The sequence below is a fragment of the Lates calcarifer genome, linkage group LG15 (genome assembly GCF_001640805.2).
Source record: "Lates calcarifer isolate ASB-BC8 linkage group LG15, TLL_Latcal_v3, whole genome shotgun sequence".
Classification (NCBI taxonomy): Eukaryota; Metazoa; Chordata; class Actinopteri; family Centropomidae; genus Lates; species Lates calcarifer.
This window is the reverse complement of record NC_066847.1, coordinates 1,666,342-1,692,029: the sequence shown is the minus strand read 5'-3', so window position 1 is coordinate 1,692,029 and position 25,688 is coordinate 1,666,342. Positions and strand designations below refer to the sequence as shown.

Sequence of the window (25,688 nt, the reverse complement as noted above, 5' to 3'; positions counted from 1 at the left end):
AATTTAAATTTTAAACGAATTAAAGAGTTTGATGCCAGCGGGTGCCAACGTTAGCTAAGTTAGTTAAAGCTAGCTATGGGTTTTTAGGGTGTTTCATGCTAGCAGTCCACATCTTCACGTCTCGGCCGTAAGTCCTTTTCTGTGCTCCCCAAAAAATACGGACAATAGCTAGCTAAGGTCTTATATTTACAAATCTTACACTGGGTATTTTATTTAGCAATATTTCAAGTTGGGTGTGTTGGAAGTGTTTTGTATTTTATGCATTAATATTTTCAGTTTTTTTGCCCAGAAATTCTAAATAAAAGGAGGAAAATAATAACAATGAATGACTACCAGTCATTTTTGAGTTTATGATTTAAAATGTAAAAAAGAAATACATGTGGTCATTGTACGTAAACTATTAATTCCTTGAATTTACAGAAAATGTGCTACATCGTGATATCGACTAAACAGCTCTTTGATTATTCAAGAAAATAACTAATTAAACAAAGATTAAACTTACACATGAACAGTCAGGAACTCCATCAAACTAAATTAAACAGACTCAAGAGATGAAAGTTGCCACACGTCCCTCCACTAAACAACCTACTGAGTCCATGTTGTGGCTTTTGTTTTACGAGCTCTTGATTGTTTGTAAGTGAACAAACAAAATAAAGTGTAGGTGTGACTGCACCCTTTGTTTCCTGCCGTCTTTTTTCAAAAACCACACAGCTAGATACGATGCTAATTAGCCAGGATGCCAATACAGCGCCCCCCCCCAGTGATCTGCACACTAATAACCCAGAGAGCGAGCTGCGAGTGAAAGCTCTGGAGAGGATGAAGTGGTGGTGGTGGTGGGGGCTGCTGACATGTCAACCCCGTTAGCGAGGGCTCGTTGCCCAGCGCTGAAGCAACTGCTCGACCAGCATCCATCAGGAGACAGACGAGGGCAGAGAGCGGCATAAATACAGGCTGGATGCTCCCAACCCGGTAATCAGAGAGAGACCGAGTGGGATGAAACACACAGAAAAAATGCACAGAAAAATAGAAGAGGAAAGAAAAGAGTGAGCTTTCTTTGCTCTGCAGCGACGAACAAAGGTGAAGACAACCTTTAAGAACAAACTGAAGAAAAAAAAACAATTTCAGGGCATAATCAGTCGTCGTTGTCTCACTGATCGATCCAATACACTGATTTAACCCAGGCAGACATTCATTTAACAGCATTTAATGCAACTCCACACCTTGATTTAGGAGAATCTGAATTGTTTTAACCAATTTAGTAGCCCTGAAGTCGATTAGACAACAGAAGATTAATTAGCAACTATTTTGATCATTTAATCAACATTTTATACTAATTTTTTAAAGCAAAAATGCCAAATATTTCAGAATTCAACCTTCTAAAATGTGAAGATTTAATGTTTTTCTTTGTTATACATGATGATAACAGAGTATCTTTGGATCTTTGACTGTTGGTCAAACAAAAACGGACATTTGAGGACATTTTACAGACAAAACTATCACTGATTATATATGACTGATATATTAATCCATATTAAAATCAAGCCGAAATGCAGATCAGTTAAAAATATTTAGAGGTCATTAAAAGCCAATGTTCATCTCTGATATCCAGCCAGGAAACTTTTAAACTATCAAAAATTTTGAACAGAGTTTGGTGTTTGTTACAGCAAAAGGACTTCCTGGTTCAGAAGCCAGGAATCATGGGTAATATATACCATTCAGCTGTGTATATTCAATTTAAAACACTATAAAACTGCTTGAAAATGACTTAAATTAATAATAAGTGGGGTTTTCTTATTTGAAACTTGGAATAAATGTCAACAAGACAAACTGGTACTTAAATGTTACTACAACATGTTTGTGGTTTTTAGATGGAAGTTCCTTGCATTCATTTTCCTTTTCTTCAGGCCGTCATATTTTACAGAGGCAAAGGAATGAGGAAATTCCAGAGGGACGGAGATAAGAGTCTGCGGTCATGTGAGGGGAGAGGAGTTTTAGCATCTGCAAAGGTAAAATAAAAACTCCAGGGAGATGATGTGGATTTACTGTGAAGTTTTGGTTTGTATTTACTTTTAGAAACTACATAAAAGACTGTTACTATAACAGAAGAGGAGCTCACTGTTTTTAATATCACATAGAATAAAATTTAACACCTGCTTCATGATCACACCTTATGGAAAACTTTTTACCAACAATAACTCCTGATGAAATACTTAATTTAACGGATGCAACCTGGACACAGATGAGCATCATAAAGTGGACGGATGGGTTAATGAATTACGATTTAACTGCAATAACAGTCCCACTTTTACTGCCTAAAAAAATTCCAGTAACCTCAAAGGCCATTTTGAAGAAACTGAATTCAATGCTTTGTGAAACTTAAGACATTCAGATATGGTGTTTAGAAAAATATAGATTCTCTCAGTAAGAAAGTGAATTTAATAAGCTGGACTGCTCCTTAATTATTTAACTGTTTAATCTATAAAGTGTCCCCTGAGTTGTTTTTATTGATCTCATGATTAAATATCACAAGTGTGTTGCATCCCCAGTTTTGCGTTTTCATCAATGAATAAAGCAGTCAGATCAATATGAACTCTTCATGCTACACAGCTACGTCTCATACATCGCTACATGAGCATTTGAATTTCACTTTATTTTCCAGCTGAGGCCGGAAAATCAACAATCAATAATCGATTATGTTGTGCCACTGCATCGACGCAGAATCGTCCACGTCTGCATCGCGGTGCATCGTAGAAACGATTATTTTCAACCAATCCAAAAAGAGATTCAGCAGAGGAGTAAAAAACAAGATGAATATTCACATTTAAGAAGCTACAACATGTAACCTTTGGAGGTTTATGCTCTAAAAATGACTTCAAATCATTCACCTCTCACTGATTAATGAGCTAATGAATGAGCTGTACACTGTAAATTGGACGGTTTGACTGCTGTTTAACATGAGGTGTGTAAAATGTGAGTGTGCTGCAGTCAGCTGGTGTCCAGAGCTCTCCTTTACAGTATCACTTCCCTTCAGCAGCTGCTCTGACAGATTAACTCTGCAGTCCTTCTGCTGACTCAGCACAACAGTCAAACAAAGAATTTAACTTTCTGCCCCAAACTGTTCTGCTGCAACATAATCCATATTAATCAGCATTTCAGGGAGAATATTCAGGGCAAGGACTGTGTTTATACACACACACCACATCCCAATTACTGGAGGTAATTATTTAAATTATAATGGAAACGTGGATCAAAGTAATCTAGACTCTCTAATAACCCAGATCACACACTAATCAGACTGTCTTTCAGTAGCAGACAGCAACCACAACCTCCAGTGTATTTTTTTATCATCTCTAATTGTCTTTAATTATCAACTGCACATGTCAAATCACGAATAAACAACGGCATGTAAATACTGCAGCTGCAGTGTGTGTGTGTGTGTGTGTGTGAGAGAGAAAATGAAGCTGTTATCTCGAGACAAGCAAGTTCAATCTCTGTGGGATTTAAAAATGAAATGGGAATACAATTAAGAGATAACAGCTTCGGCTAGTGGACACACACTCTGAAAAATAATAATGGGACTCAGGCGTTTACATGACGCAGCAAAACAAAAATATTTCTAGAATCTGAAATGGTTTAACCATTTAAGAGTCCCTGAAGTCCATTAGACAACGATTAGCCAATGAGTTGATCAACAGAGGATAAATTGGCAACAGTTTTGATCATTTAATCAACATTTTTTAGTCATTTTTAAGCAAAAATGCAAAAATATTTCACAATTCAAGCTTCTAAAAATGTGAAAATGTAATGTTTTTCTTTGTTATACATGTTAGTTAACTGAGTATCTTTGGATTTTTGACAGCCAAACAAAAAAGGACATTTGAGGACATTTTTTCCACAGTTTTCTGACTTTTTATAGACCAAACTATCCACTAATCCAGATATACAATAGGCAGATTAATCCATAATAAAAATAATAATTGATTTTGTCTATAAAAAGACAATTATTGTTTCCCAAAGTCCAAAATTGCTTGTTTTTTCTTTCTTTGCTTAAAAAAAACAATAAAAACGATAAATTTTCTGTTGATCCACTTGCTGATTAATAATTGCAGCTCTATTATTGTTAGTTGCAGCCATAAATTGAAGTTATACAGGTAAGTATTTCTATGTGTGGTGTGTTTTTATTGTGGCTACTAAAGCTTTCCAGACTCTGACACTGAGAAGTGTCGACTGGGTTTGAGTTCAGACAGCTTCTTATTCCATCTTTAATCAAAGTGGCTGGTAGTGGAGAAAACACTTCACAGCCAGAAGCAATTATTTATTAGTATTAGGTTGGCAGAAGGTGTCAACTTCCCACCTCGGGGACAGATTGGGTTTGTCGGCCAGCTGGAGAGTGGCGGACCAGACTCAACCCTCAGCAGAGCTAACCTTCACCAGCTGTGTCATCTGAGGAAACAAACACATCAATCATCCAGCTGTGGCCTCCTGGACGGACAGATGTTGCCCAAACTGAGCCAGGTCGGGGCGAAAACGCGTTCACGCCATCACCCACTTGAACGCCAGTCCAATCATAGGGTTTGAATCTCCCGCGAGGGTCACTCCCATCACTGCACTTTATTATTATTTTTTTTAATTTAAAAAAAGTTTATTAGTGGCGATGACCAGCAAGGAGGCGCTGTTAAAATTTAACGGAGAAAACTGAGCTGCCTTCGAGCTGTCGTAGAAATTGAAGGTAAACATGAGGAGAGCAGGAGAATTTTGATGTGGGAACATTTCGAGCTCAGAAGCTCACAGCAAACATTGTGATAACTTTTTTTTTGTGTTTCTGTCGTAGCTTTGGTTTGTTCATTTGTTGGGTTTGACTTGAAATTAGTTCAACTCTAAAGGTTTTGTTTAAGAGTTGTTGTTGTTGGACTATCATTTCATTGAAGAAAAAACAGACTTTCTAGATTATGTCAGCATTAAACATAATGATTAATTGACAATTGATCGTTAATTTTCCCAATGATCGATCAAGAGAATTTCTTCAAATGTTTTACAGCAGAGACAAAACCAAAATAGCAGCAAAGATGCAAATAAATTTACTGGAATTATTTAACTTAAATTCTCTTTGTATTTCACCTCCATGTATCACCAAATTATGTCCAGCAAATTTTATAAGAAATGATCACGACGTTATCAGGAATTTACAAACCAGTAACATACACAACTGTTATTTTCATTATCAATATTTTTCTTGATTAATCAAGTACTTACTAAGTCTATGATGAGTCGGAAAATAGTGAAGAAGTAAGTACATGTTTAAGAAGCTGGAGCAAAACAATATGTGACATTTTGGTTTGATAAATGACATCAGATTACTCGTTATCAAAAGTGCTTTTGATCAACAAATCAATTAACTGACTCCTTATTTCAGCTCCAGCCACCAGCGTTGTACTAAAAGATGCTTTTCTAAGCACCTCTGATTGTTTAGGTAATGCCAGGCTTAGACTTTTATTTCTCTCCGAGTACTGCTCTCAGTGTGCGCACTGATTTGAAAAGCTCCAACACAAAGCCCAGTCTCACAGATTTAGCATTTTTATACAATAGATATTCAGCTGCTTGAATCCAGCAACAAGTGCCACAAAATACCACCCTGAGTCCATCACGTTCAGACGATAAGGAGGTGGCAGAGAAAGGCAGAAAATGAAAGGCTATTTTGGTACACGGGTGGCTTTGGTGATGCTCAGCTGGAGTTTGTTGTTGTGAATGTCAATGCAGTCCAGGGCGACTGGCTCAGCTACCTTGGGTTACAGGAACAGCAGTGGCTTTAGATAAGCCCAATGATTAATTCATTAGCAGCTCTGTCCTCTCTCTCTCTCTCTCTCAGCTTACGAGGTCCGGCCATTTACTGCCAGGACGGAATCAGAACCTCAAACCTTCCTCTCCCAAAAAATCCCAAGTGATTTTATCCTCCGTGACAGGTGGGACAAAAAGTTCAAAAAAACAGGAGGTAAAAGGCACGACAAAGTTTTTGTTGGCCACAGTTACTGTTCAAAGTGAAGCACAGCCATTATCTACCTGACTGATGCTGATGCCGCCTTTGTGACTCTATTCCCTCCAAGTGCAGGCTTTTGTGGAAGTAGATTTATTTCCGGCAACCGGAGACGAATGCAGACACTTTTTTTTTTAAGAAGCTGCAGACAAAATGTGGCTCCAACTCCCATTTGGCAGCAGATTCAAGGTATCTGCAGGTCCTAAAAGGGTATTAAAATGTCTTGAATTTGATTAACTGGCCAATTCCAGGTCTCAACAGTCGTGTTGGCTGGTTAGCAGGTACAGAGTCAGACTACAAAGAAATAACAGATCTTGGGGCCTGAGAAGCCAAACTGATGCTTCACCAGATTTTTCAGCCCACGGCCCTCTCCTTCTTCAGGGTCACGCAGACTTTTCCTTGTGCCTGTAAACCACAGATTTAAAGTTCGGAGCCAACACACACAGCTGAGCAATAAGCTAGAATTACTGTCAACATAAGGGGTTAATAGAAGTCCAGGCACTGGGACCTAGGGTGTAGGTTTTGATTTATAGCTGGGTGTGGGATTTCGCCCACTGATATCACCTCTGTAACACTAGAAGCATGTGTTGTACTTTATGGTGCGTTCCAGTTGTACTCGGAAGTCGGAATTACCAAGTTCCCAGTCGGAAGTTTCAGCTTGAACGAACTCAGAACATCATGTGCGTCGGAGACACGTTTGAATCGGTTCATGATCATGGGCTTTTCAAAGTTAAATTAGAACGTCTTTTTAAGAACGTTCTAAGTGTGTGTTAAAATCTAATGTTAACAACTGAGGTGTTCTTCAGGTAGAGTTCAGATTTGTTCTGATACTCCCAAAGAGCAACAGGCAAAAGCTGAAAACACAAGCAGCCATTCACAGTTCTTGGTATCTAGTATCCCTGTCATTGCTATGGAGGTATACGTCAGCTACACTCTAACATCAGAGAAGACAACATTCACCACTCTCTGAATGAAAAAGAAGAAAATAATTAATACCGAGTATGTCAGTAGTCTCCTTTTCAGTAAAGTGATGGTGAAGGTTATCCAGTTTATAAAAGAACTTGTATAATCCAAATCACATGTACAGTCATTTTATTACACTTTCTCCTGATTCTGGTCGTATTTTAAAGTTATTTTCCTTCAATCAGGAAAGTCTGTTTGGTTTTACAGTATGATATTTGCCTCTAAACAAAAAGGAGACGTGGGGTTTTCAAGTCTTCGACCTGCACTTAAACCACCAGCAGTGCCAACGCTGGGAATCCTGGGAAGGGAGGCAATGAGTCATACGCTAAAGGGAGAGAGTGCCGATGACAAAGAAGGGGAGTGAAGAGAGAAAGAGTGTTTCTGTGGGGATGTAAACAGCAGCCGCAAACACAAGGACACCCATTTATCCTGAGGGGGGTGATGTGAGGGCAGAGGCTGTCGAGGATGAGGCAGTCAGTCCTTTTCTGTCTCTACATTTCTGTGCTTAAGCTGCTACTCTTAAGACTTCAAAATGACAGATCAATACATGAATCAATGAACTTAAGTCTCTGTAAACAGCCTTGAGCAGATATAAAACACAAAACACAGTATTTAGCTATATAAATCATGGACATTTCAATATTTCCTCTCAAAACTTCTCAAGTTGTGCTAAGTTGTAGGTGGACTGGGAACTAGAGGTCAAATTTTGGATCTAGTCTTAAAGGGATTTGCAAAAAACTGCTTACCAGAACCTGATGTGCACAAATTAATTGTCAAAAAAAGAGAGACCCAATCAAGGGAAGGCAAACTGGAGGATAATTAGACAAGATTCAAAATGTAGTCGACCTAAATAGAACCTGTGAGGACACCAACACCTGGCAGCAGCGTAAGGAGTTATCAATGCACAAAATTAGCTTAAAATACTATAATGAAAATGTTCTATGAATGAATGTAACAACAAACAGTTGCAAAAGTTTCCTCAGAACTGAATGGATCCATGAAAAGCTCAGCACATGTCAATTTTTAAGAGAATTGAAGACCAAGAGTCTGATAATTCTCAACCAGTAACTAACCGATTACTGTGGTAACTCAAATCCAAAACCAAGGATGTCATGTGCTTAAAAACCTAGGTCATACACAGCCTTGCAGACCAGGTAAAGGTAGCGCTTCACGCCACAACAAAGGCCCCGATTTACACCTGCATCTGTACCTGGATGCATCAAGTGAACTAAAACATCCAATCCATCCAGTCTACAGTCTTTCTGAGGCTGTAATTAGGCATTTTAGAGCTTTGCTAATATGCTAACATTTTGATGTTTAGCAGGTTATGTTTACCATACTAAGCAATCTAACCTAGCATGTAATTTCTGCTTAAAAATGACAATGAATCAACATCAAAACAGCTGCAGGTTCATTTTCTGTCAACAGACCAATCCTATCATTTCACCTCTAAACCAAAGTATTGTCCAAATTTTAATTCTGACCTGATATTTATTTAGATTTAAGGTCAGCCAAAGTTATTGCGGCTCACTCTGTCGTCGGAGCCAAATTTCCTGGTAATCCATCCAACATTTGCAGAGATACTTCAGTCTGGACCAGAGTGATGGACAGATGGACGGGCCCACATTACCTCCCCTGGGCCTCGCAGCTAATGTGGTGAAAAACAGGTTCTCCCAGAGTCGCTGCTTTGGTGTGAAACGGGTATAAAGGAGTTTTATTCCACAGTGAGGGGATTAACTCTCATGTTGTGGTTCATGAGGAAGCACCTGGCTGAGTATTTTTAGATATAAATTACACAGACAGTCTGAAGTGAAGCAGGACAGTGCTTGATAACACAGAACCTCCTTCAAGAAGCTTTTATCAGCTTGTGACTGACCTGAACGTGATTCCCTGCTGCAGTGTGTCAACACCTCCCTGTCAGCCTACACAAAGGATTACACAACTGCAGCGTGAGTACTATGAACACAGATAAAGGGATTGGAGGTTAATCTATTGGGAAAGGTGATGGTATGAAAACTGAGCCCATGTTCCTTCTTGCTTGTTAACAAACTCAGAATGGGATTTTCTCGGGAAAACAGATTACTGCGCCTTCGCACAACAAATAAGAAAATCTGCTTATTCTCCATTTCTTACTGAAAATGGAAAGTTTACAAATCTTGCATTACCAATAATGGGAAAACTACCACACAAATGCTGCATTTATGCATCGAAAAACAGCATATTAATGGTTTATTACTATATGTGCAGCCCAGTAGATACTGTGTCAACGTACTTTGGTCACTTAGTAGAGATAACAACAGTTCTTGTCATCTGTCCAGTTTCAGATTGACTGATTAACCCTTCCTCCTGTGGGTCCACTTACAATGTTTCTTTAACCACGATCAGGCTGGAGGTTAGCAGTAGTTTCCCACAGCTTTTCTGCTCAAATCTGTATTTAAACAGCATGTAATATGACCACATTGCCTTTCACTACTACAACCTGGGGGGGGGGGATTAGAGGATCTCAGCTTTCAAGCCGGTGCGGTACCAAATTTAAAGAAATTCCCTCAAGGTGTTCCTGAGATATTGCATTCAAAAACATCCAGAAAACATATTGCATAGTTCAAATAAACATCACTTTAATATGTCCACAATGTATTAAGCTGAAGTTTCCTCAGGACTTTCGCTGTTATTTCCTTCCTTGTTTAGTTCAAGTGTGGTGTAAATAAGCTGCTCTCAACCTGCAGCTCTGTCATATCTCATGACAACATAATCTTTCCGGACACATGACTGAGAATGACACAGGGTTTTTCCCCCTCTTACACTTTTCAAACCTACAAAGACCTGCGCCCATACTTTCTCAGATGCTCCACTGTTATGCAGGTACAGTGAAGACAGTTTTCTCAGCTCATCGCAGCAGCCTCTAATCATGTAATCACTCTGCGTTCGACAGGTCTCCGGGGAGAGGAAAAGGCGCGTACAGCCGATTAAAAACCACAGCGATCTGGGGGCAGGTCCAGGGTTATAATCAGAGTAATAACAGACCAAACCTCATGATAAATGACAGGTCAGCTACTCTGACACATGAGTTTCTGCTTTTCCTATTCTGAAATGTCAGGCTGTAAAAAGGGAATAATTACCACCTGGGTTATATTATGATCCCATTAAGAGCAAACTATCTCCTCCAAAGGAAAACAGCCAAAAACAAACACATGTTCCCAGAAGACATAACACAAATATTTGCCCAGATAAACGAGCAATAAAGTTTTTCAGACACTAAGAGCAAAAAGTCATTAATTATACGACCTCACAAAAGCTTTTAAGTCTTCATTTTTAGCTCCTCGGAGAAAAGCAACTGACCTAAACAGTGATTTCCAGCAGTTGCTCCCTCCTGACCTCAGCTGTCTTCACATGCTGACCGGCACAGTGATTAAACGCCGTCCCCACCAAACTCTTTCCCTTTTAAGGTCACACGCTGACATCGGCAGAAAAATACAACTTCCAGTAGACACGAGGAAGCTTCCAGAGTAAAAGCTGCTAAATTTTGTTAAAGTGGAGTAATTCTTACATCAGCCTTTCATCACAGAGATGGTTTCAAAACTATGGCATCATCATCCAGTGCTTGTTTACCTATAACCCATCTAAGTTGACTAAAAGCAAACTTATTTTCACAAAAGAAGTGCTTGTTGTTGATTTATCTACATGTATGATAAAGTATAGAGGGCTACAACAATTTTTTTTCATTATCCATTAATCTGTCCATGGTTTGTTTCTTTTAATTGCTTAGTCTAGAAAATTTCAGTAGGAAAAAAAAAAAGAAAAATAACCACCATGTGTTGTCTGACTGAAAAACCAAAGTTCTTTTTAGTTTACAACAGAATAAAACAGAGAAAAGCTGCAAATCTTAACATCTGAAAAACTGAAACCAAGGAATGTTTGAGTCATTTAGCAAGAAAAACCACCAAACGTCTGATTATCATAAAATGATCAAATAACTTACTCAGATTGCTCAGAACTAGTATATGGCAGCGCAAAATTATAAAGCACCAAGGAGCGTCTCTCCTGCCGGGCTGCTGAGTATTGTCAGCCAGATCTGATTCGCCATAACACCAGTAGTTTAGTTTAGTTTTGGCAGGTAGACAGAACTCTGAGAAACACCTGACACCTGAGCTGAGAGTATCAGAACAGGCAAACTGAAATGAGTTGCATGACACAGTAGAAACTAGCAGCACATCATTTTGACAGAGTGATGGCCAATGGGAAAAGTCCAGCAATTAGTCAACCAATGGTGTAACTTCATCACAGCTAGCCAGTTAGAGTGAATTAAGTCAGTTAGCATGTTAGCATGTTAGCTCTTCCTGTTCCCTCGTCCCAGAGTCAGTGTGTTTCTGGTTAAATGTGTGAAATAAGGTCTGTGGTTTTAACACAAGCTCAAGACATTTTCAGGTTTTATTCTCCGACATAAAATGGGTCAGTAAATCCCCCACTCCTGATGTTTGAAGTCTTAAAAAAGGCGGTTGCTAACGAGTGTCTAAATGAGACTACAGAGGTTGTCGGGGACGTTAACATGAAAACCCATCTACTCACCAGTCCACCTTTACAGCCTCGTTGTGTTTCTACTCACACTCTTTCAAACTCTCAATAACTTTCTAAGAAGAAAGGCTTTTGTAGAAGAGCTCAGAGCTAAATGAAATGACCAGTTGGAAGCTTAGTGGTGGAGACGTTGACGTCATGTGACCGTGGTGTAGTTGGTTTATAGCCTAACATTAGCTTCTTACTTCTGGAGATTGGATTTATGGAGCTTATTTTCTGTAATAATCCAAAACCTAATGAAAAAATCCAATTGGCTTTTTGTGGAGGGAACCAGGGTGATGCTAACTTCAGTCATCCCTGCACCACTCTATTCCATCACTCACTCAGTTGCGGACAATTGCGCAAAACAACAAAATCTTCGTGACTACTACAGATGACTTTCAGTTTAAAACACGGTCAGACTATATGAATATAAACTGCATGAAGGTTACAATCCATAGGATCTGATTTTACTTCATATTTCCATGTTGCTCACCTCAAAATCGGTGCTACAGAATCTTTGTGTTGTTGACAGGACCTTACAAACAACAAAACTGGGACACTTCATCTGCAGCTGTTCTGGCTGTAGTGCCAAAATAAATGCTCTCTGGACTCTTTATCATTATAAAAATTTTACTCCTGGGGCTTTACAACTGTGGGAATCAGGAGCCGAGTGATAGAGTTATGCAGCAGTAGTGTTTTGTGTCGATTTTGTTTTGCTGAGATTTTGTTCAGTCCTGAACCCACTGCAGGGTTTAATCAGTCACTCATGCAGGTTCAAACAGATTAAGTCTACGAGCCAGGATATCCAGGAAACTGATTTCTCAAGTGCACGTTCAAACATGTAGAGGATTCCCAAGAAGAAGGACTGAGTGAAATCTATCAGTGGCTAAAACAGCAGTAGCTATCACATGGCTTCTTTCATGTCGTCTCTTGCTATCCAGTCTTGTAATAAATACTTTAGCTTGCAAGTTTCATCTACAGTTTCTTGTTAGTAAGATATACTTGGGGGTGTAACTAATATAAAAACCGATGCAAGAGTCAGAGACAAGAGATCTGACCAGACCTTTCGACTAATTTAAGAAGACTGTGTGGGCGCTGGTATTTTGGTTACTGACAGGAGCAGTCAACCTGAGGTGAGCAACACCAACACAGCAACTAACTCTATTTCCCAAAGCACAACAGCGTCCAAAACACCTACTAGTTGAAAGCAATAACCAAGGGCCATCTGGTTTTATATTACACAAACATATGCCCATATAACGTTGTTTAAAATGCCAAGTTCAGATGAATGACAATGACCTGGGAACTGACCCCAAGTAAACAGCTTTTTAGTTAAAAATATTATTTTACTCACTGCTGTTGATGCAGGAAACAGTTTTCTGGGATATTTCCAATTCGGTACTTGACATAAAAATTATGGAAATGCTGATTTCCGTCAGCTTTTTAGTCAAATGTACTACACTTTAATTCACAACTAGCTGAGCTTGCTGAAATAACTTTATGTGTGATTTTTTTCAAAATATTTTACACATCCAACTTCATCAGATGCCATTAAATATACTTGGGCTTTCAGATACCAGCCAGTGTATAATAAGCATAACATATTTTACTGTAAGTAATTGTTCATTGATTTTTTTGTCTGTGATAAAAGACTGCAGCAATGTTGTCATTTTCACAAGTGATAAATCTGCTAATTGTTTGCTTGATTAATTACCTCCACTGCAGAGGTTGTGTTTTCGTCGGTTTATTTGTGAGCAGAATTACACAAAAAGTACTGAACCGATTTGCACTAAAGTTGGTGGAGGGACGGGGCGTGGGCAGAGGAAGAACCCATTAAATTTTGGTGCTGATCTGGTTAAAGGGGCAGATTTGAGATTGGCGGAGATGTGTGCACCATTCTAGTTGATTAATTGTTTTTTGCGTACAGAACACAGTGATATTAATGGCTTGTTTTGTTTCAAGTAACAGTCCAAAACCAGATGAGATTCAGTTTTCTATGTTAATAAACAATGACAAGCCACAATTCTTCATTTTTAAGAAGCTGGAACCAAAGAAACTTTGACTTACTGGCTTGAAAAATAACTTATTAATGATCAATCTCGGTTTCAGCTCCACACTTGTTTGAATAGTTTAAGCTTCAGCGAGAGTTTCCAACCTGACAAGATTTTTGAGGAAACCACCGTAGTAATCCACGGTTTAAATATAGAATTCAGTGTAGCCATCTATACGAATAAAGACTTCATCTTGTGTTCTCACACTAAAATAGGCCATTTGGCTGGTAAAATATGTCAGGGAGCAGTAAATTATAATACTTACGCCCCGCTGCAACCTTTCAGACAGCTGAGGTTTCCTGGTCTGTGGTTTCAAACACACACTAACAACCTGAAGTGGCAGAGTCTGTAGCTCGGTGTCGTGTTAAAAACGAGACTAACAGGATGGTGTTTCCGAGGAATGTGCTCTGAACAGGCCTCCATCTGTTTCCCCCATTCTGCTGAACTCATGTGTGCAGCAGATCAACCTTTGAGCCTTTCCAGTGCAAATAAACCCAACAGGTAGCAGAGAGCTATAACCCGATTTTTGGCTTTTGTTTCAGCATTTTCCATCCTGGCACTGTTAAATTCAGGATGTTTCTGCTTCCACCGTGAAAATATATTTTTAACTCACTACAGGTCAATTCACCTCGGACTATCTAGCAATCAGAAAATCCACTGGCATGAGTCAGTGATGATGTGATCAGTGTTTTCACTGAAAACATCACATTTCCAGACAGTCAGAGAAAGTAAGAGTTGACATCTCGGTCAGTCACAGCTCACTTATGAAATCCTACCGTGCCTCTCCTGACAGCGCTGTCAGTCAGACGCCAACAGAAACAAGTGCCCTTCGTTTCCATCACCGTCTCTGCTTCAATCACAGTTTTATGGTTCAGTCATTTTAAGACAAGAATCTATGGTAACATTTACATCCTGCCACACATCTTCTACATGAATGCATCGACACGACAAGTCAACAAATTCAATCCTGAATCAGTTAGGGTTGGGCGACTGGACGAATATATGATCTGCTGGAGATTGGCCAGGGTTTTCCATAAATGTGGGCTGCAGGCCAGATGGCCGGACATTGAAACATTCTCAGTTCCTTACTGTTACAAGACACCTCATTGCGTTTTTAAAATGACATTTCAACTTTTGACTGTCTGGCCCCATGTCGGCTGTGATTGGCTCCAGACCCTTAAGGATAAGCAGTAGAGATAATTAATAAATTAATAATCAATTTTTAAAAATGCCACATTTGATGGTTCCTTGGTTTGCTGCTTTTTTTGGTCTTCCAGTTTGGTAAACTGATTATTTTTGGGTTTGGGACTGTTGCAGATTTTATGATTAAGATTTTATTTTCACTATTTTCTTTTTTATAAATCAATTAAATGACCTTTTGTTGCAACCCTAGTTTGTTTGTTCAATTTGTCTATGAATCATACAAATCTTCACGTTTATACTTTTCTTCTGTTCTTTCCCTTTTATCCTCTTTTAAAGGAAGCACCAGAAAAAACACGATTGGAGAAACAGATTTAAAGCGATGTGGGCTCGCTGACAAGCTCCTGCTGTCCAATCAAACCATTATAAATATTGCAAAATGAAACTCCTGCTGTGCTGCGACCTTCCAACAACATGTCACACCTTTTAAAAATGAGCATTTCCACTAAATATGCCAACGGGCTGTGACCTGACACTTCCACCTCCTCGCTACAATCTGAAGCTTGCAGAGTAAACTTTCCTTGCGTACACTTAAATTGACTTTGGATTGCTTTTTAGATTTAACTCAGACAGGCTTATGAAATAGAAACAGAGCTGAAATAAAATACTGATTAGTCAATCACCAGAAAATTGCATCGTTTTGACAGAATAAGTATTCATTCCAACTTCACAAATCCTAAAATTGGCTCTTCTCTGCAGAGAATAACATCAATACTTCAGTTTTTTATGCATTGGTCACAGTTTTCTGACTTGAAAAAGTGACTGTCATTATACTACCTCTTAGAGTCATTAAAATGAAAAATTTCGGTTTAGTTCCATGACTGTTTTTCCAGCTAACTTTACTGTTTGAACCTTAACCATCATTATACATGAGTAATATGCTGAGTAAAACAAACATACCAGTCACAGTCTATGCAACTCAAGCTAATTTTAAACAATTGTACTCGTGCAGCTTGGTTTAATGTCACTGTAGGTTTCTAACTGAGCAGTCAAGGGTTTCTATTTGTTTTTATCTAACTTCCTTCATCTGATCATTGATGCCTGAGGTAAAATACGGTCAATTCTGATACGACTGTGATGCAATTTTAAGGTTCTTGTGACATTTAAATTGTACTTTTGAGAGTTGAAAGGATTGATAGAAAATAATTTTGATATTTTCAGCCTCAATATTTGCTGGTTTTCTTGGCTTTCTGTGATACTAAAAATCAGTCTCTTTGGGTTTTTGGACTGCAGGTTAAAACCTGTGTGTTACATACCAGACTCCATAGATAAAAATAATAATTTAACCTTGTGGAACAAAAGGCGCTGCTGGAATACTGCTGCCTCAATCTCTTGGTTTGTTTGTGTTATTGTTTGACTTTCAGCAGTGGAAGAAGTAATCAGATACTTTACACAAGTAAAAGTACAACACAGTAACACAAACGAAATAACAGATCGAGGCAGCTGTATTCAGAGTTCTGCTCGGTAAAATTCTTGTTTTTGTCAATGGAGTCTGGTGAAGAGGACAGGTGGTGTCTGATTGTTTCTGCAACTTTCTAAAGAATTTTTTTAATCTGCCCACTCTGCGATTAAGTGACAGCTGCATGAGGTGTGAATTTTTTTCCTTCCTATTCTTCACACCTCTTCTTCTGTCACTTCCCATATACACAAAGGAGCACACCATTATGAGTTATGTCTTAAAAGAGAGACATTTATCATGTCTCCCCGCTCTCTATGACAGCACCAAGCTTGGCCATTCAGAATAACTAGACACACTCACATTCCCTGCATAATTAAAGGTCAAAAAAATGTTGAGCCCTGAACTTTTAGTGTAATTTTATCAACTTTTAACAAGTTATTTTTCCCTTTGTGCCTCCTTCAAACAAGCAAAGACAAATTCTGCCGTTGTTGTGGAAACATAAACACTTCTAGCTTCCAGCTTCAGTATCTCTCTTCCTCTGAGGCCAGATACAAATGCAGTAAACTAAAGCAAATAAACAAATCAGCTGCTGCACATGTTGTAAATATCTGAAGGAAAACACAGGGAGATGAGGACCATGTCTATCAGCAGAGAAACAAGAGAGGAGACTGTCTACAGGGACAGAAGTGTGAACTGCTCTGCTGCTGAGAAACAGAGAAGTGAAACTGTGACTTACTATGAAACACTTTTAAATAAGTGCTGATGGCTAATGGCGAGTGTGACCAGATATGAAAATGAGAAGTGTAGATGTTGAAAGTGGATACTCATTGTAAAGTTACTGTCTTTATTAGATCCTTCTACTTTACTATCTATTAGATACACCTTATCTACAAATATATAATTCACTCCCCTGCACATGTAGCATCAGTTAAACACCAAACTCCTGCATGTCATGCTCATGTTTTAATCAGACTTCAATGTAGGTGCAGAATGTAAAAGTAAGGAAGTTAAAAAAGCAGCGAAGGAATTATAAAATGTGGGTGTTTCACACGCATTTTATAAGATTCACCCTCTCACTACTACTTTTGGATATAAAATTTTGTCGTAATCATCAAATTAATTCTCAAGTTATAGCAAAAAATGTGTTTTATGTGGTCACAGCGGCCTTGACCTTTGACCTCTGACCACCAAATTCTAACCAGTTCATCTTCGAGTCCACGTGAACGTTTGTGCCAAATTTAAATAAATTCCATCACAGCGTTCCTGAGATATCGCGCTCGCGAGAATGCAACGGATGGAGGGAGAAACCGGAAAATAACTGCTGATACTCCTGCTGCACTGTGGGTAATGTAGGCACCAGACTTTGACAAGGAGCAAGAATAAAAAAAGATGATGTGTCTGGCTCTGCTGCATTAACTTCAATTTGTTTTTAAACTGTGAAACAGTCTTGAGCTGCAGCAGCTTCCCGCTGAATAAAACTGTTCTAAATATATAACATGCATTTTAATCTGACATGTTGTTATACTTGTTATGAAGCAAATCACTTCCTGTGCATATAACATGAGTAACTACTCTCAACACACAGGCCTCGTCTACCCGTTACCATCTACATCTCACACAGCATTTTATATGCAACATTTAAAGAAATAAATGTCAAGTTATATGTTTTTAAGTAAGGGGGAGTATAGTCAGAGTGCAGCGAGAGTGAGAAATAATCTGGATTAATGTTTAAAGTCATTTTTTAAGCAAAAATCCACTCGTTCCAGCTTCTCAATTGTTCATTTCTGCTGCTTTTCTTTGTCATAACTGTGAGAATAAACTGAATTTCTTGCTGTTTTCTGACCACTGGTCAGACAAAGCAATTCCCAGACTTTTTTCTCCATTAAAATGCAATTCTTGACTGTTTTAAGCAAGAAAATAAGATAGCTCAAGCAAATATTTGATGACTTCAAGTTTAGAAATGTAGGAATTTGCTGCTTTTCTTTGTCTTGTATTAAATATTTAAAAAGAGATTTACTGACATTATGATATTGAAAATAATCCTAAATTGCTAAAGAGCTTAACCTGTAATCTGTTTGTTTACCTGTGACCCGCCTGACGTGGCAGCGAGGAAATAACCTGCTCTTCGTATGCACGTAATCTGGATCCATTTAGAAACAAGACACATGCTGGATTAGGCGCTGAGGTGTTGGATTACAGCAGGACAGACATCCTATGCTCGGGGAGAGTGGTGGAGGAGGTGGAGGTGATAGTTACCTCTACTCGGCCTCGCCCTCGTCAGCTCTGGAAGAACTCGTTTTACTCGTGACCCGAGACACAAAGAGGAAGACGACGGCCTGGGGAACTCAGAGTCTCGTCCGACAGCTAAAGCCGATTAATCACAATGAACGGCTGATTACCTGCCCAAAAAGGTGCCTCTGGTCAGCGACTGGAAATGAAGGAGTCGATAACCGGGGGTTCCCTGTTAGTTTTTCATTTACATCTGATTAATCCTCACCACCCCACAGCCTCCTGTTTTCAGTCTTCTAAGGAAGTACACTGTGAGAATACCCAAAAACACCAGATGATTCTCTAGAGACCTGATGTTTCTCTCAGTTTGAGCCATCGCTTTTAGGTTAAAAACAGGATATGCTGTCAAGCTGTCCAAAATGTTCAAAAAAGGCATGCTACAAATGATTTGTTTCATTATCGATTATTCCGCAGGTCATTCTTATCATTATTTGGTCACTTATTTAGTCTAGGAAACATAAAAAAATTGTCAGGTGACGACTTCAAACGAGTAAAACCTCTAAATATTCACATATCCACAAAGAAAAGCAGCAAGTCTTTTCTTTTGAGAGGCTGAAATGTGCAATTTTTGTCTTTTTTTTCACAATTTCTGCCTAAAAATTGACAAAAATTGTCAATAAATTCTCAAAATAGCTGCTGATTATTCTTCTGTCAGCTGACTAATCGATTATTTAACTGACTGTTTCAGCACTAGAGCCAGTTCCTGAGTTTTACGACAAAGTTTTCTGATTGAAAATAATCGCGTTTGTAGATTTTGTCCTCTTAAAAAAAAGAAGATATTCAGATATGCATCAATTGTTTATGATAAGTAAGTTTATGTATTTCCAGATTTGGATGCAAGATGAAATTTACATTAGAGGAGGGGCGGAAATCTCAGGGTATCGATTCAGAATTGATCCTTGATTCTGAAACAGACAGAACTGAACAGATAGAAACAGATTCTACTTTCTATTCCACTAAAATACAACATGAAACATCAGCAGCAGTTAAGCTGACTGGTCTGTCTGTAGGAGAGTAATGAAACTAAAGTGGAATTTACTGACCAACATCCTGAGTTAAAGGTGTTTTACTGTGGAACGTTTTGTCTCCAGCAGCGGATTTAATCATTTTAAACCGTGTTGAGTCAACAGTCACTGGTCCGAGCACCTTTGCTAATGTTTCTAATGTCATTTCTAATGTTTAGGCTATCAAACCAACTACACCACGGTCACATGACGTCAACGTCTCCACCACTAAGCTTCCAACTGGTCATTTCATTTAGCTCTGAGCTCTTCTACAAAAGCCTTTCTTCTTAGAAAGTTAGTGAGAGTTTGAAAGAGGCATCAGTGTGGAGATAGGGAGGATTTAAATGGATGAAATGCAACCACACTCCAAATAATCCAAACTATCCCTTTAAATCTTACGATTTTACAAAGAAAATTGTGGTTGCAGACTGAATTCAGCTGGATTTCCGTGAATATTAAGGTTTGATAGTCTCATCAGCAAAGAGCTCACAGGTTTGACACCAATTATGAGCCGAGTATCAGGATGAAGAGCCGTCACCAGGTCTCCTCTGTCAGGGTGTAAATCTTTATCTGAGAACACCACAAACAACATGTCACAATCTAATTAACCAGCCTCAACACCTCTAATACTTCACGGCACATCTGATGACAAATACGTTTTGTAACAAGATCCTATCTCAGCCCACCACTTCCTTTTACCGTCGTTCTTCCTGTGGAGGTGCTGAGCCTCGCACCGAAACATGGATGACTTTATTTCTACTCCACTACAGCTTCAAGCTGCTGTTGTGGGTCAGCTGGATTTTAAAGGCCAGTCAGGTTCTTTCCTGACGTGTGCCGACAGCTATTGTTGGTTAAATTATCTCCGGGCACCATAAAGTGGATCACAAAGTTCAAGCTCCAGTTTGTGAAACTCTCCCGCCCCCTCACACTTTCTCTTCTCCTCACACGTCGGAGAATAATCAGTGACTGACTTTTGTTTTCTACCATAATTTTTTTTAAAAACAGACTGCTTCCTTTTATAAAATATTCAATTTACAAAGAGGTAAATTCAGGAAATACTCGCTGGGTTCAGTCAATATTGGATATTTTTGTGAATTAAATTATTATTTCAAGACTTATTTTATAATTATGGGAGAAATAAAAGACAGAGAAGCTTCTGATTTAACAATTAGCTGGACTCTCAGAAAATATATCTGTAAATATTTTGAAAATTGAAGTCATTTTTGGTCTGTATTTTTCCCTGGAGCTGCTACAATTAATCAATTAATTGATTAAATTTGCTGGTTCCAGCTTCCTAAATGTGATGATTTGATGTTTTTCTTTGTCGTACATGATTGTAGAGTGAATATCTTTTGAGTTTTGAGGCTGTTAATCAGACAAAACATCTGAAGACATCAGCCTGGGCCGTGGTAAATCACAGCCAGTGTTTATCACTTTTATCTTTATTGACAAACAATCAATCAATTCATCAGTACTCTAAATAACTGATAGTAGTAGCTGTAGATTCTCCAGTATCTGATTGATTAGTAAGATCTTCAGATTAATCAAGAATGAAAATGATTATTAGTTGAAGGTGGAGCTGCAACAGTCAAATGACATTAAAAACAACTATTGGTAAATAATTTGATAAGTGATTAATTGATGAATAATTAAGCCATGCTTCTGCAGCAGAAATACCAAAAGACTTCCTGCTTTTCTGTAATGAATAATATTGCAAACTGAATATTTGACAGGTACTTTTTTAATTTTATAGCTTCAACAGTTAATCAGGAGGATAATTAGGAGATTTAATGATAATGGAAATAACAGTTAGTGGCAGCTGTTATTAAATCAATATGTTTGGGTGTTGGACTGTTGGTCAGGGAAAAACACAGCATCCAAACACGTGAAGTTGTACGTAAAAAACTGTGATTTTTCACCTTAAGAAGCATCTAATGGACAATGATAATAATAATTATCTGCAGCTGTAAATTCTGCTTTGAGTTTCAGTGAGTAGAAGCTGGTCCATGAACAGCGCAGAGGGTTAGAAATTCCTTTCTTAAACTAAGACGCATGTTGTTGGATGTACATGGATAATAAGCTTAAATCCCTGAACAGGCTGAAGTACAACATGTGAACGACCTCCTCCACCTCCTCCACCTCAGAGGCACAAACACCCTCCTCTGTTAGAGAAGTCAAGTGAAAACAAAAAGAGGATTTAGTGCAGTGCAATCCCAACTACAGACCTGACTCAAGCAAAGACAGGGCGAAATAAACTTCCCCTTTTCTGCGGGAGAAAGAGTTTCACACATTCACTTCCACACACACACACACACACACACACACACACACACACACACACACACACTCTCACACTCAGCCAGGACCTGTCAATGATTACAGGCTACCTGTACAGTGAAGTACAGGTGGGTGGAGCATCCCAGACACATTCTACACTTTGTTCTACCTGGAAAAGTTCCTGTAATTAATCATAAATCAGGTTAAAGTGGTAAAAGCTGTTGATGGTGCGTTTACAGTCCGTCCTGACCTGCCATAAATAAATAAACCACAATGACTTTATCCCACAGAGACAACACAAGCCGAGCACGACTTCCACCTTCCTTTATATCCACACGTTCTGCCAGTAACACGACTGAAACTTTCATGTCTTGTACATTAAAGTGTTTTGAGTTATCGCCCAAGTTTGGCAAAGTGGTGTCAGTTAGCCTGCTAGCATGAGAAGTTAGCTTCCAAAGACGCCGCTCGTTTCTCGACACTTGAACCGAAGCTAAGTCGACTCTGCGTCTTCTTTATTAACACCACGAACAGTCGCGTGTCTTATCTCATAGTTTTTGATTTAAATAAAGTCGGGAAAATAGATTTTACTGCGCTGAGTGGAGCAGCTAGCGCCTGTTAGCATGAATGGGAAAAAGTAGCACCAGCCCGCGGGAGCTAAGTCAACAGAGACAACTTTTTTTTAAATAAGAAAAAAAATATTTACATACCCGACGGCAACTTTTACAGTGACTTGAAGCTGAGTTGTATTCCAGACAGAGTCAGTAAAGCAGTGTGTCCTCCTCAGAAAGCGCCCGCTGTGTCCGCAGACACCGACAGCAGCTGGAAACTCTGCCGCTGCCCCGAAAATAAAACAACAACATGGCAGCGGAGCGGCGCGCTGCGTTCACGGCACACTGCTCAGTAGGAATAATAAGTGATAAGTAAGAGCACAGACTCCAAACTGCCCAACAACTGTTCAACAAAGACAAATCCCTGCTTCAAAAAAACTGGAATTTAACCTACTGTAGGTAAAAATTGAGTATTTACATGTCACACTACTTTATTTGACCACTTCACATTCATTTTACACTTAAAAGCACACATGATTAGAAAGATTAAACCACCTTTTTGTGGCTTGTTACCCACAGTAGTGTATAACTGAGAGCTCTTGACATGTTTCAGAGCTGTTAGCAGATCTTCCAAAGAGTGATTACCCCTCTAAACTTACCAATATAGCTTCATTTAGATACGTAATCAAGGTTCAAAGAGGTAAAACTCACCAGTATTTCACAAAAGAATGTAAAAATCAGAAACAGAGGGGTGTATTTTTCTTCTTCCCTCGCCCGTTAATCATATCACAACCATTAAATTATCTTGTGAGCCTTCTGATCGCGTCAAATTAGTCAATTTAGTTGATAATTAAAGGACTATCTTAAAGGACAGGACCAAATACAGTGAACTTTTTCTATTTTAATATCCATATCCACCATATCAAATAAATAAACAGAAACATAACATTTCTCTGAACTTTCTCTGCCACAATAATTCATAATTATCAATGAGAGGTTGAGATGTATCTTTTATCACTTTATGTTATAGATGAGGTAAACTTTCTTAAATACTGATTAACACATTGATGCTAAATCATACAGACCTGATAAACAATCACTCTGATATTCATCACAGCTGTCGATGGCACAAATTACAAGTCATCCTGTGGTATTGTATTATCATGCTGTACAACCTTAGTCACAATGATTTCATATGACTACTGTAATGTAGTAATGATATTTGAGTCAGAAATATTAGATAAAATGTGTATTTATTACTCTGTTGGTCACAGTTGTGACTAAAAATTTCTGCTGGGTCAAACACTCTTAGAAAAATAACAATAGAACTATAAATTCTGTATCAAAAACATGAAATTTTATGTTTTGACTCACTAAATCAGAGCTATACAAAGACAAAATTATTAGAAATGAAGTTTTAATGGTGTGAAACACTGTTTTGTGAAGTTTCTTGTTTTGGTGTTGATCATTTTTTATCACCGTCTTTGTTTTTCTTTTGTTTAAACTATTTAAATTAACCAGAAACAGACTAAGAGTTAGTACTCATCATAGATTGTGTGTAATTTTATATCTGTAAATTTCAGCTTTCAGTAAATAAAATACAAAACATTAACTTTTATTTTGTTGTCAAGAAGGGAATTTTAATGTGTGTCTTACACTTACCAGTATGAAAGTACTCAAGTCAGTTGTGTGGAACTTTACTCTGAAATATAATCGAAACACTCGCTTATACTGGGTGATCCCGGCTCTTAAAACAACATGTCAGAACAGAAATCTTGCAAAATCTCTCACCTGTCTTTGCCAATGTGATGATTTAATTTACCGTCAAACAGGGCTTTGTATTACTCACACAAAAAGGGCTCAACATCTTCAGTGCTGGCAGCCTGACACCTACACAGACAAGTTTTAACAAGAGAGGAAACTCCTCCACCGCGGTGCCGCAGCAGATTATTCCCACGTGCAGCGAAGGCAGCAGGAGCAGAGGGCCAGGAGCTGGGCTGCTGGGAGGAGACCTGCCCCTGGTTCGGAGCAGCAAAGAGGACGGACAGGACATGCTGCGGCTTACCAGGCAAAAATGCACAGTCACTCAATCTATTAAAAAACAAAAACAACAAGAAAAATATTGTCCGCTTTATTTCCTCTGACTCACGTTGTCTAAAGTGAAATATGTTTTTGTTTTGCCTCCGCTGCCTCGGCCTGAGGGCAGCTGGCTTTGTTAGTCTGTCAGTGGGTCAGGGCTGATCCAACACAACAATTCTTGTGGCGCAAAGCAGCTTTATTTTGACCTCCTCCCACCAGTAAGACTGGAATTCACAGCCCCTCAGTTTCTCCAGAGCTTTCAGTCCATATCACATGGTCTTCAGCAGCATGTGGAGTGTTCCTCCTCCACCACAGCACTTTTAGTCAATATGGAAAAGAGAATATAGGATAATACAGATTCCATGTAGAGATGGGAGTAATATTAATGATAGTAATGATAGATATAATAGTAATAATACTAATAGAAATAAGACTACAAATAACTAAAATGTAAGAACAGCCATTGAGCAGGATCGTGGGAGCAGCAGGAGGCATGACAACACAGATCAGACTCTACAGCTCCGGAGGCCAAAATACAAAGTTAAAAAGTTAAGCTCATTTTAAACCTTGAACGTCTCAACTCAAAGTCCACTTACTAGCTGTATGAAGACTGTATGATATGGTTGAAAGCCCCGGAAAAAGCACAGCATAAATCCCTGCTTGAGTTTCTTTGCAAAATATGTCACAATAAAGTTTAAATAACAGCTTTTTAAAATAAATTCTATCTGGGTGCATTCAAACTTATGAGAAATACACCACTATGAATAATAATTTGTGTCTGATGTAGGTTTTAAAAAAAGAAAATAAATGAAAAAATCCAGAAGCTTTGAACTTTGAGCAGATGAAAGTGAAAGCAGACGTCTGCACAGTAAAACCCAGAAATCCAAGAGAAGTGACAATAAGCAGAAGATATTTGTGAGCAGTGGGGAGTTGAAATGAGGAAGAAGAAGAAAATGCATGAAAATGGGTGAAAATATTCAGAAGAATTTCAGTGATGGGGATAAAGTGGGATTTATTTTAGGAAGAAGGTGGAGATGTGAGGGTGGAGAGGAGGATCTGTGATTGCTGACTGTGCCACAATCAGTGGAGGAAGAGGTACAATTCCTGCAAGCAAAAGTACATTAGTATCAGCAGCAAAAAAATGCTTTTGCCTATAAATACTGTACATTTCAAAGTAAATGTGACCTCATTTATGTTTGTATGGTGACAAAGCAGCCAAAAAAATGACTAAACTTTCTGCTAAAATCGTGTATAATTTCATTCGTCTGTCAAAATGCAGCATCTGCAGTACTC

At 38.6% G+C, this 25,688-nt stretch overlaps 1 protein-coding gene across 5 annotated transcripts in view; it reads right to left on the bottom strand.

Moving 5' to 3' along the window:
* plekhf2 (pleckstrin homology domain containing, family F (with FYVE domain) member 2) overlaps positions 1 to 22,637 on the bottom strand; it is a 29,886-nt gene extending 7,249 nt beyond the window's left edge. Inside the window, exon 1 of one of the 5 annotated variants that reach the window (XM_051076363.1) lies at positions 22,476 to 22,637. Coding sequence is in view for 1 of the 5 variants with exons in the window: in XM_051076362.1 (XP_050932319.1) it covers positions 18,282 to 18,348 (67 nt within the window). In the remaining 4 variants the exon portion in view is untranslated. Of the gene's footprint in view, positions 1 to 10,279; positions 10,302 to 10,333; positions 10,430 to 13,864; positions 14,057 to 18,281; positions 18,731 to 22,475 lie in introns of those variants that run through there. The other 4 variants (XM_051076362.1, XM_051076364.1, XM_051076365.1 and 1 more) reach the window with 4 other exon arrangements.
* Positions 22,638 to 25,688: the final 3,051 nt, after the last annotated feature.